Genomic DNA, 12,884 nt, shown 5'->3' on the forward strand with positions numbered 1-12,884 from the left:
AAGGTGTTGTGGCTGCTGGATATGGAATCTCTTATTTGGATATGGAATCTCTATTTATCTCTTTAGTATTTCATTTGCTGGGCCCAGGGAAAAATGCTTTTGTGAGCACAAACTAGAGGGGAACAAGCATCACCAGTGTGATTTTGGTGACGTGACTATAAAGATATAAGGGGGGTTCCAAATCCGGCAGCACCAACACCTTCTCTGCCGGATATGGAAGCCCTTCTTTAGTTTTGCACCTGCTGAGTCTAGAGTAACATGCTTTTGTGAGCACAAACTAGAGGGGAACAGACAACACCAGTGTGATTTTGGTGATGGTGTGACTGTCCTGGACAAAGTTGTAGGGGGGGTGCCATATCTGGCAGGAGAAATACCTGCTCTGCTGAACATGTTGTGTAGAGAACAGTGCAGATATTCCCTATGGACACCAGGATTAACCTAGTCTAAAATAAGGAACATTAATAGTGTGATATAGGCACAGATATAAGATCAATACTACACTTTATTTTAGGGCACCTTTCAAAAACATTCAATGTCACCTTAAAATAAAAATTAAATATGAGTGGCATTACAATACAAAAATGTGTTGAGTTGGAAACCACAGAGGAAAATTACATTCAAAGGAGCAATTCAAGCGAGTGAAGCCAGTTTGAACAAATGATCTTTTAGGCTTGATTGAAAATAACCCAGTGTCTGACATTATCATATGTTATATGTCATTAATGTTATATCATTGCTTACTATTTGTGGTTATCAAGTATCAGACACTTAAACAACAGAGAAGGTTTTAAGAAATAGGACTATACTGACAAATGACATCTTATCCTTTCATTCTCTGTTCTGTAGGAAGGAGGAACATAACAGAGTGGGACTACACTTACAAATGGAAGTTTGTTCCAATACGAAGATTGTGACAGATCTGAAACGTGTCCTTAAAACGAGCCTCCTCGTAATTGTATGCACATTATTTATTCAGCCGTTTGCTGTTTAATCTGATGGGAAATACATCATTCAAAAGAGACAAAGTAAATCATTTATTTCGTTTTTCCGCTTAAGCGAACGCTCAATAAACGAGATGACGTCATCGTTGCGCGTCCCCGCGAACAGGGCTTCTGGCTTCAATCTGCGGCAAGCCTTCAACCTACGGTACAACACCACCTGTTGTTCTGTGGTTCTCCAGATTCTATAGATGGCCAGTCCGCCCCTGCGTCACGCTTACGTCGGAGGCAGGGGCGGGATCAACCACCCGAGCAATAACAGTTTATGGCGATATTGTGACTCTTACTTTTATACTTGTATTGCTACTTTTACTTAAGTGAAACACCTACATATGATTTATAACACTGCAATGTGTATAACTTTACTACCATGGATGTATAAAGGGATACAGCTTCATCATAGGATGGCTATGATTAGTTGCTCATGAAGCCCAAAATGTAGCGACTAGGAATTCAGAAAAGCCCCGCCTCCATTCTCCCGCTCTCGGCTCAGTGAAGAGAGAAAAGAGTCAGCTCTTAGCGCATGTTACAACTCTTAGACCCCAATGATTAAAATAATGGCTATACAAATATTCGTGCTAGGTAGTCAATTTAGCTCAAAAAGAATACGCTGATTTACATACGTCTCTTTCCCAATGTAAATCAATGGGTAAAAGTATTGTTGGGCTAAAATGACGTCACGGAAGCTGTAGTGCCACCGTTTGGCCACTACGGACATTCAAAAAACTGGCTTCAACGTCCGGCGTACTTTCCGGGGGCTTTTCTCACGACAGTCGCATTTAATTTACGTCATGAATCTGAACAGCTGATCGCCAGTCGTCAGCTATGCGCCACACGTTGACAACACACTGCACGAGTTTCACCTTGTTGTGAAGTTACTTGGACAGGGTGAACCTCAGACAGCATCGCGGAAATGCCGAAGTACTGCTCGGTACCGAACTGCAGGAACGAGTCCGGGCCCGGCGGAGACCGGAAGAGCTTCTACAAGTGAGCTGCTTAATGTCCGTAGTGCTTTAGACTGATAGTTATAGTGTCAGTTAGTGAGCGCTGCTAGGAGCGTCAAGTCATCTCTCACTTTAAGGGAAGTGTTCCTATCAGATGAGGCATTCTTTCATCACATCCATTTTACTGTATATATGCCAAGTCAAAAAATCACTGCAGTCATTAAAACTAAATATCAGAATGTTGATGACCTCTTGAGTGTGTCGCCTTGTCTTGACCTTTGACACGCTGTCCTGAGTCAATCATGATTTGAGGCTGTAAACCAGTCTGCAGAATGGGATTACTGACAGGTAATTTAATGTTTTACTTTCCCATTCTGAACATGTGCTTTTTAGTTTGATTTGTTGTGGATTGGTGGAAGACAGACTGATGTCAGCTTAATCCTGGAGCTGATTCAGAGACAGGAACAACTGCTGGGACAATGAGCAGTGGTGGAGGAAGTATTCAGATCCTTTACTCACGTCAAAGTACTAATACCGGACTGTAAAATACATGAAGTAAACAGTATATTATTCCTGCATTCAAAAATGATACTGAAGTAAAATGATGTAAATATATTCAGGAAATTATACTTTAAATAGTAAAAGTAAATATCAAAATGCCCTGGAGCACATTTTTATATATATATATATATGGTATTAAGAAATCCACTAATACTAATATTTAGTGGAGAAGGAATATGATGATATGCATAAAATGCAAATGAATATATAATCAGAATCAGAATACCTTTATTAATCCCACAGAGGGGAAATGTACGTAGTTAATGCATGAAAGTGAAAGTAAACTAAAGTGTATATATAAAAAATCACATGAATGCACCACGGACATTATAAAACAACTCTTTAATTCTCACAACATTCAAATTGAAACCTGTCCTGTTGAATATACACGTGTCAACAATATATCGCAACAAGCTTTCCAGAAACTGTTCTTGCTCTGAGAGTATCATTTCAAAAAGTGCATCTAATATTCAGTCAACCTCACAAAATATCATTTTCAATATAAAATGTAACCAAATGCAGCCAAGGATTTACTACGGTTGGTTTGTATTGCCCCAGTGTAGCGGCACAAGCCAAAATGTGCAGAGTCCACAGAGTCAGTCAGTCACCTTATTTCCATCTCAGAGAGGCAGCTTTTCTTTATTCATATTTATAGATTTCACATAATCTCTATAAATTCAGTTCAGTGATTCCCACAGCATGTTAATACTTTGGGGGGCCCCCAAAGTATAATGGCTCCCCCCAAAGTATAATTTGTGTGTTTTTTGTTTTTTTTTTACTCAGTGAGCACTCATTTGCATTTGCATTGGTGGCAATGAGTGCTCAGTGAGTAAAAAAAACTTTAAAAACCATAAATTATACTTTGGGGGGAGCCATTATACTGGTAAACAGCCTCTATGGGCGCGAGTCCAGACCCACTTTTGGAATCAAATGATGACGTCAGTGGGATTATCTCCTTTATCAACTCCTAAGCATCCCCGGGACAACATCACTAGCCCCGCCCCTAAAAAGGTGTGAACTTGAGCCAATCAAGGACTACTACTACTAGGTCGTCCTTAGACGAGTTTGCCAACGGGTTCGCCAATCCTCACGGTCCTCCATACACCCGGCCAGCTCTGTGGAGCTTTCCACCCCCACATCCTTCCTCAGCACCTCCACGTATGTTGGCGTGGGGCGCCCTCTTGGTCGGTGCCCGTGTGTTGGCTCCCAGAGTACTAACTTGCCAGCTGGAAGTTCCTGGTGTCGATGGCAGTGACCTGTAAATTTCAGTTTCCTGGATGCCACCTTGTCACTCAGCCTGGGTAGCCCACCAAAACTAGCCCTGCTCCTACATGTCACCAGTTTGTATATAGTTAAAATAAAGTTATCCGGTGATTGACGATCAGATACCAGTGTGGAGTTTTCTGTCTTAAATTTGATATAGATCATGTTCTTTGTTGATTTGTGAGGATGTTCATACACACTTGGTAAGATGTGTGTGTGAAAGAAGACCACAAAAAAGACCCCCCACCCCCGCCCCGAGTCGTTCCCCCAAAGTATATTTCATTTTTGCGGGAATCACTGCAGTTTAAGGGTGCATTTTCCTGTTTCTTTTTTTTGTTCTATTAAACATTCCACTTGAAGTAGCCTGAGTGGGACCGGTGTCTCACCTGTGTGGTCTCTATTGTCTCCCAGGTTCCCTCTGCAGGACCCGGCCCGGCTGCAGCAGTGGCTGAGCAACATGAGGCGGGGGAACTGGACCCCCTCTAGACACCAGTATATTTGCCATGAGCATTTCCCGCCTTCATGCTTCAAGGTGCGATGGGGCATCCGTTACCTCGAGAGCGACGCAGTGCCCACCATCTTCCAGGAGGTGGAAGTAAAACACACGGCTGAGTCTCAAAATGTAGGGCGGAACAATATTGGCAAGTCATTATATTGCCATTTTTAAGCTAAATACTGAAGGTTATTGCTGACTGCCTGGGCTGGAATTGTATTTTTAACACTTCCTACAATTTTAATGTTGACTTTTTTGTACAATGTTAGTTTCATTTATAGGTCAGAGTCATGAGTCATGAAAACAGGAAGAGGAGGATTTTTTTTTGGGAAATTGTGACAAGATTGTCGAGTTATCTACTGAAATGTAGTACAATAATTCATACAAAATAGATAGTTTATTAAATTAGAACTGAATTGATTATTTAGTTATATTTATTATATATGGACTTATTGTGCTTTGGCAAATGCTGATAAGGTCTCTATAGGTGGTAGGAAAGAGTATTGATTGTGACACTGAAGTTGCTCAAACTTAAAGGGGACCTATCATGCAAAATGCACTTTTGTACATCTTTTATACATAAATATGTGTCACCGGTGTTCCAGGGAATTTACCAAGTGTCAGAAAACACAACCCTCTCTCTTTTCTTCCATACCCAAATCTCTAAAAACGGGGCTGCAACAGATCTGATACAGACTGATACAGATTTGAAATATCTCTTTCTTTTTGTCGCTGCTTTTAATTGAACTATTCATATCTTAGACTGCACTGTAACTTTTATCCATGTATTTTTTCTTTTAATGTTTATTTTATTAGCTTTTCTTTTTAATGACTGATTTTAAATGCCATTTTCTTAATGTCTTTCATTTTTTGTAAAGCACTTTGAATTGCCTTGTGTTGAAAAGTGCTATATAAATAAACTTGCCTTGCCTTGACATCAGAAACAAGGAGTTCCACCTATATGGGCAACTCTCCACCTATCAGGGGAATGGGGGGTTGCCGTGGCATGGTAACAGCATGGTAACATGACGCTCGTGCCTCGCCCCCCTCCTTTGCAGGGGGGCGTGGTCAGCTGTAGCTCATTTGCCACAGAATCAGCCCCTGCAAAAACGGCTGGAATACAGCAAATAGAGCGAAATGAGGCATGGCTAAAATGCATGATCTGTTTGGTATTTTGAAAATAAAACTTCACAGACATGTTTTATATAGGTATGGCCCTACTATATATTATTCAAATATAGCATGATAGGTCCACTTTAAATGTAATAAGCTTCATGTCGTTTCTCTTCTTCGTAGAAACGGGAAGCCACAGATCACAGTGAGAGGAAGCCGAAACAGCTTCGAGCTAACAGTCATCAAAGCACGGCAGTGGAGACGGACTGCACGTTACAAACAGTACACCTGTACGAGATAACTGTGGACCCGCACCAGAGGGGGGAAACCAACCTGGTGGAGCTAAGTGATGTTGGAGAACCTGGGCGCTCAGACTTAACCGGGGACGGATTCCAAAGGGCAGCTAATTTCCCGTTAACTTTATTCCAGACGGTAAATGACGTGAGTAACAGCGGAGAAGTGGTGGTGATGTCTGAGTGCCCTGCTGGTGAAGGGCAGGAGGAGCTGCTGAGTGGAATCACCGCTGCACTTTTAACTCAGGGCCACAGGCTGGTCATGAACGTCTCCACACTGGGCTGTTCAGGTGAGGGTGTAGCCCCCCTCGGGGTTGAAGGTGTGACTTGTGCCACAGAGGAAATCACCGGAGGACATGAAACTCAAGTCATCGCTTACTTTGAGGCGATACCAAGCACTCTCCCTGCAGAGAACCCCGCCCTGCCCTCCTTATCCCCGGACACTGTGCTGTCCTCCGCTCTGAGCTCCAAGCCCATCTCCTCCACTCTGCCCATAGTGTCCAAACACCTGCCCCCCTCCTCCAAGTCCCTGGTCCTCACCATGGAGAGACAGGACACAGATGAGGGAGACGACGACATGTCAGAAGAGGACGCCACGGAGCAGCAGCTGGAGGAGCACTGGTGAGACTCTTATGTCGGTATTTAGATTTGGAATGGGATCAGCAGTTTTAGATGGCAACTTAACTAAAAATACAGCAAACATTTAATAACTAAATATCGACATTCCATTATTTAAAATAGGACTAAAGAGTACTTACGTTTCCATTCTTTTATGTCCTATATGCTCTCTGTATTACAGCCATTGGTGGGCAGTATTTGAGTACATTTACTGTTCATATGATTTATATGACAGTCATATTTACTTCTAAACTTTGTTTAATGGGTCTTTCAATAGCAAAAACAAATATTCAATGTAAATATTGCTAAACAAAAAAATTGCTAAAACCACATAATATACATTTAATAAATGTTTAATTAAGATTAAGATGTATTATACATAATTGAATCAACAAATGATCAGTAATATGTTTGTATACATTATAGACTTTGGTGTAATTCACAAGCGACATTGTAGTATATTAAAATGTCACGATGTACCAACCAGCAAAATCTAATTGATGATCACATCAATGCCTCAATCATTCTAACACAATAATATAAAGTACATTTTTCTCCTACACAATGTTCAGCAGAATGAGTATTTTTACTTTTGACACTTCTGATACCTGTTGTACTCTTACTTTAACTTTTAAAATAGTATTACTACACTGTAATAATTTGCAGTACTACATACACTGAACACAAATATAAATGCAACACTTTTGTTTTTGCTCCCATTTTTCATGAGATGAACTCAAAGATCTAAAACATTTTCTATATACACAAAATAACCATTTCTCTCAAATATTGCTCACAAATCTGAAAAGATCTGTGATAGTGAGCACTTCTCCTTTGCCGAGATAATCCATCCCACCTCACAGGTGTGGCATATCAAGATGCTGATTAGACAGCATGATTATTGCACAGGTGTGCCTTAGGCTGGCCACAATAAAAGGCCACTCTAAAATGTTCAGTTTTATCACACAGCACAATGCCACAGATGTCGCAAGTTTTGAGGGAGCGTGCAATTGGCATGCTGACAGCAGGAATGTCCACCAGAGCTGTTGCCCGTGAATTGAATGTTCATTTCTCTACCATAAGCCGTCTCCAAAGGCGTTTCAGAGAATTTGGCAGTACATCCAACCGGCCTCACAACCGCAGACCACGTGTAACCACACCAGCCCAGGACCTCCACATCCAGCATGTTCACCTCATCGTCTGAGACCAGCCACTCGGACAGCTGCTGCAACAATCGGTTTGCATAACCAAAGACTTTCTGCACAAACTGTCAGAAACCGTCTCAGGGAAGCTCATCTGCATGCTCGTCGTCCTCATCGGGGTCTGGATCTGACTCCGGTTCGTCGTCGTAACTGACTTGAGTGGGCAAATGCTCACATTCGATGGCGTCTGGCACGTTGGAGAGGTGTTCTCTTCACAGATGAATCCCGGTTTTCACTGTTCAGGGCAGATGGCAGACAGCGTGTGTGGCGTCGTGTGGGTGAGCGGTTTTCTGATGTCAATGTTGTGAATCGAGTGGCCCATGGTGGTGGTGGGGTTATGGTATGGGCAGGCGTATGTTATGGACGACGAACACAGGTGCATTTTATTGATGGCATTGTGAATGCACAGAGATACCGTGACGAGATCCTGAGGTCCATTGTTGTGCCATTCATCCACGACCATCACCTCATGTTGCAGCATGATAATGCACGGGCCCATGTTGCAAGGATCTGTACACAATTCCTGGAGGCTGAAAACATCCCAGTTCTTGCATGGCCAGCATACTCACCGGACATGTCACCCATTGAGCATGTTTGGGATGCTCTGGATCGGCGTATACGACAGCGTGTTCCAGTTCCTGCCAATATCCAGCAACTTTGCACAGCCATTGAAGAGGAGTGGACCAACATTCCACAGGCCACAATCAACAACCTGATCAACTCTATGCGAAGGAGATGTGTTGCACTGCGTGAGGCAAATGGTGGTCACACCAGATACTGACTGGTTTTCGGACCCCCTCAGACCCCCCCAATAAAGCAAAACTGCACGTTTCAGAGTGGCCTTTTATTGTGGCCAGCCTAAGGCACACCTGTGCAATAATCATGCTGTCTAATCAGCATCTTGATATGCCACACCTGTGAGGTGGGATGGATTATCTCGGCAAAGGAGAAGTGCTCACTATCACAGATTCTTTCAGATTTGTGAACAATATTTGAGAGAAATGGTTATTTTGTGTATATAGAAAATGTTTTAGATCTTTGAGTTCATCTCATGAAAAATGGGAGCAAAAACAAAAGTGTTGCATTTATATTTTTGTTCAGTGTATGTACAAGATCTGAGTACCCCTGATGACAGTTTTTCTGATCTTTCCGTCTTGTTTACCTGCCAGCTACCATAAGAACAGCCTGAGTAAGGAGCAGTTGGAGGCCATCGTGTCCGAGCTGCAGAAGAAGGTGAAGATGCTGCAGCAGAGACACCGCCGACACCTGGAGAAACTCCTGGGCCTGGAGAACACCGTCAGCCAGCTGAGGCAGAACAACCTGCTGAACGAGGAGCGGCTCCAGCTGCTGGAGAAGGTGAAGTGTTACACAATAAGTTCAGATTTGATTCATGTGGCTATTCTGTAGTTTATTCTAGCTGTAGGTGCATAAAGAGATGCAGTGATGACGTCACCTTGACAGCCAACTCCGGAAATTAGCATCGCAAGTTACCCTCGATAAAAAGCAGTGGATTTTTTTTAATTATTTTGAAATACTGCTGAAAATAAGCTCTGAAGCAGACACACAATTTATGATATTTGCACTTTTTGTAAATAACAGGCTATAATTAACAAAAATCACGGCCACATGACATGTCACCACCACTAATCTAAATGCAGCTAATGTTCTTCGTGATGACGTTTCGTAGTCTAATTTAGTCACTCTGTTTTTAAGACGCATTGACGCTTCAGACATTCACCAGTGGGGTTTACTGACTTATTTGTATTCGCACGACAAAAAAAAAGGCACAATAAACAACTGACGACTTCGAGACGAGGGAACTGAAAGTAGTAAAATGCTAACTCATTACCGGGTTTTAAAACTCATTCCTAAATCCTTGCTCATTCATTATTTTAGGTTGTAAAACATCAGGTGAAAATCTGTTTTCCACAGACCTTATTTCAAAAGTGGTAAAATGCTAACTCATTACCGCATTTTAGGAATCAGTCCTGCTCCACTCTATTGTATTATTTAATTGAAAGATACCGAACCCTCCATTAAAACAAACAATGCACATTTAAAAAAAAAAAAATAACATTACCTCTGTCTCCTCTTCCTCAGGCTTACATTCAGAGCAGTGCAGCAGTGTCAGACTCTGGGGAGACGGTGACCATCATCTATGAAGTGGACGATGCAGCATACTTGTATACTCCGCTGGTAAATGCAGACTAAGAGCTGTGAGACTGACTGTCCCCTCTGTGTGTCTGTCCACTGCCACATGGCTATTGCTGCTTAAAAAACAAAATACTGCCTAATTACTTTCCCTGTTTACTAAATGAGATTTGTGTTTGGAATGTGGAGCTTTGCACACATATAGATGAGTTGTATGGGACAAGATTGAATGTGTTCTTTCTTTCATAAGGTTTCTTTCACTGAAAAAATGTCAACAGATTTCACATAATTGTATTAGGTTAGGTAAACGCAATAATATTAAGTTTAAATTTGAAATATTATGTTCAACTTAATGTTATTGCTTTCAACTAACCTATTTAAGTTTTGTGTAATCTGTTGACATAATACATTTAAAGTTAACGTGTAAAAATGTTCAGTGTTCTGCTGCCAATCCCCCTATTACCCTCAACCACTCTTTGTTTTACTTCCAAGTGTTTTTGTTTGTGATAATGTAAATATCAAATTAAAAAAATGAACTTCCATTTAGGTTTGTGCTTCGTTGATATTGTTATTTTACGTTCTAAGACTTAAAATAACCCCAGACCATACAACCAATTAGGTCATATGATAAAGAGTCTAATGTAACTGTCATTGATGACCTTTTGATCATCACTGGTATCCAAACCGAAATCCATGGGTGGGCATTTTATTTGCGAAGGCGGGCCCAAGGTAAAAAAACAAAAAGGTGGCACGGGCACATCAGTTTATTGATCTTGCTGATTTATTCAAAGCGTATCTTCCTATCTATGTAAAATATGTGCGTCTTGAATTTCACTAACTTGAAAACAACATAGTTAAAGTATATTCGCATTTCGGGGGCAATGCCATTATCCGGACCCGGTTTGGGTCCAGCAGAGCAATAAAGTAGTATTCAGGATACCTGGACCTCTGTATGGGCACTGAGAGGATTCACCCCGGGTAATCATTTGGTAAATAAGCTCTATTTTGCTGCTTCTTTATGCGTTCTGGCAACTCAATTAGCCTACATGCGAAGAACGTGTCTCAATCATTGAAAAAATGTAAGCAAACACACATGAAAATGAAATATGAATATTCATGCTCTGCCTTATCTCGTCTTCTGCCCTTGACACCAGCTCCGGTGATATTAAAATAACTTAGTGGCACAGAAGTCACACCTTTTAGTGACAGTAACTACTTGTACAGTAGTTACATTTTATTAAAGTTCAAGTAGGATTTGTGAGTGGAAACTTCTATAGCAATGGAGACGAAACTCAGAGAGATACGAGGAGAGCAGGAACTTTGATGGCAACCACTGACGGTTTATTTGGAGCTTCGGCCCGGAGAATTCACAAGTGCTGCAGCCACAAGGTGACACAGTGGTTGCCAAACCAATTGCGAAGATCTCTACCCCAGACCCATGTATTTAGCTAGTTATAGAGAGAAGAATCAACATTGTGTATAACAAGATAAAACCATAACACCTCTATCAGCTGACGCCAACAGGCAGGAACAGGAAGACAAAGCACTGAGAGCAGCACCCAAATTTACAGGTGCCTGTGCTCAGTGAGGGCAGGACAAACTGATTAACTAGGTGTTATGGCTGCCGCCTCCCCGGTTCTTATTAAAGAAGGATTTAAAGGCTTCGGGAGTGGATGAGTTGGTGGTAAGGGGTCTTCTTGTGCCGCCTGTACACCCTGAGCTCGCTGTGTCAGACGCCTTGCCTGAAAGGTTGGAAACACAGAAGCATGAGGCGGAGCCTGCAGCTGCTCAGGTAGAAGGTGGTGACGGTGAGGACGGCGGCGGTTTAAAGCACCGTTCACTAGCAGGAACCACGCCAAAACAGTGTGATGTTTGTAAGTTTATTGAAGTAACATGTGAATGATATGAGGGGGGTGAAGGGATGTTCTGGGAGGGCGAGCTGTGGTCCGTGCAGTGGGAGACTCAGAGTGGGGGTTCCGTCTCCGGCATGATCTGCGTGGGCTGATTACGGGCCCCCAAAAGAGTCGGATTAAATGGAACTGAGTTGAGCGTGTGCCTGTCTGAGATCATTGAGATTGTTACGGATGTAAGCGTGGTACGCTTGGGATGACCAGCGGCCCAGGACCTGGATGGTTTGGTCAGAGATGCCCAGTCTCGCTGCTGTGGACGCTGCACCAATGCGGAAGGAATGGCTCGAATAGTGTTCTGAGCATATCCCCAAAATAAGCAAGACATTGTGGAAGTGTTTCTGGAACCAGAAACGTGTGGCCATTTTCCCTGTTTAGGTGAGAAAGAGTGGGTGTTGAGGCGTTGCGTGTGCAACGTACCTTGCGCTGAGGTATTTGGTTAGTGGCTCGTATGGGCTGAGATACGAGTTCAGGCGGAAGATGTGGATGGGGAGAGAAATTCCCAGCTAATCTGTTTTACTCCTTCGGAGTGTGAATATGAGAGAGTCGTTTGTGTGGAGGGATATGTCGGATAGGCTGGGGTGGTGGTGAGGGTTGTAGGTAGGGCTGCAACAAACTACTAATTTGATAATCGATTAATCTATCGATTACTGAAACGACTAATCGATTATTCGGACTATTACTTGCGCAATTTCTCAAATGCTCTTATTTAGCCATCAACTTTTAAATGTAGGTTTGAGGTTGTTTTAGGCATGTGGACACTAACAATGAAGACAAAATAGACAAATACTTGATTAAAAAATACATATTTATTAAACTTTCTGCTGAAATATATAAAAGATAAATAAAAAATCTGTCCGTCAACATTTTTAAACCAAGGACAGCAGCAATATAAAATAAAAACTACAGCAGTTTCCCTTAATCAAATAAAAAAACTATTTCAACTTAAAAGGGATAAACACTCTAGGCTAGATTATTCTGGGTTGAAATGGAGGAAAGTCAGCATCTCCACATGATCTCGGGAGAGGCTTGCTCTCTTCTGAGAGCAGATATTCCCCGCCACAGAGAAGATTCGCTCAGACGGGGTTGATGTTGCAGGAATGTAAAGGAAAGATCTTGCAAGCTTTGACAATACAGGGAAACGTCCCTTATTTTCCCTCCACCATCTCAGAGGGTCATCTTTTTTGTGAATGGCTGGCTCTGCGAAGTACGTCTGAACTTCGCTCCTTGCCATTTGGAGCTTTTGGTCCTCGTGAGATTCATCCTCTTCTTCACTCAGACTGTCTGTGTCAGATTGAAGGAGGTTATCCAGTGCTGATTTGTCCCCTCTGCCTGGAACCA

At 42.2% G+C, this 12,884-nt stretch overlaps 1 protein-coding gene across 4 annotated transcripts; it reads left to right on the forward strand.

Annotated features, from left to right (window-relative positions):
• Positions 1-188: 188 nt before the first annotated feature.
• Positions 189-10,182, forward strand: LOC117555580 (THAP domain-containing protein 5-like). 4 transcript variants are annotated; one of them, XM_034230496.1, is made up of 5 exons: positions 189-1,985; positions 4,178-4,298; positions 5,556-6,286; positions 8,655-8,841; positions 9,586-10,182. In XM_034230496.1, exons 1-5 carry the CDS (start codon positions 1,912-1,914, stop codon positions 9,694-9,696), a joined length of 1,224 nt encoding a protein of 407 aa, XP_034086387.1. In that variant the 5' UTR covers positions 189-1,911; the 3' UTR covers positions 9,697-10,182. The 4 variants fall into 4 exon arrangements, with proteins under 4 accessions (XP_034086387.1, XP_034086386.1, XP_034086385.1 ...); XM_034230495.1 differs by having other exon boundaries at positions 1,620-1,999; positions 4,178-4,388; XM_034230494.1 differs by having other exon boundaries at positions 1,620-1,985; positions 4,178-4,388.
• The last annotated feature ends 2,702 nt before the right edge of the window (positions 10,183-12,884 follow it).

The sequence above is a fragment of the Gymnodraco acuticeps genome, unplaced genomic scaffold (assembly GCF_902827175.1).
Source record: "Gymnodraco acuticeps unplaced genomic scaffold, fGymAcu1.1, whole genome shotgun sequence".
NCBI lineage: Eukaryota > Metazoa > Chordata > Actinopteri > Perciformes > Bathydraconidae > Gymnodraco > Gymnodraco acuticeps.

Bases quoted from the DNA above. Each gene is read 5' to 3' on its own strand.
- LOC117555580 (XM_034230494.1), top strand. From the start codon at position 1,912: ATGCCGAAGTACTGCTCGGTACCGAACTGCAGGAACGAGTCCGGGCCC. The intron at 4,389-5,555 runs GTAGGGCGGAAC...TCTTCTTCGTAG, and splicing joins ACACGGCTGAGTCTCAAAAT to AAACGGGAAGCCACAGATCA. The intron at 8,842-9,585 runs GTGAAGTGTTAC...CCTCTTCCTCAG, and splicing joins GGCTCCAGCTGCTGGAGAAG to GCTTACATTCAGAGCAGTGC.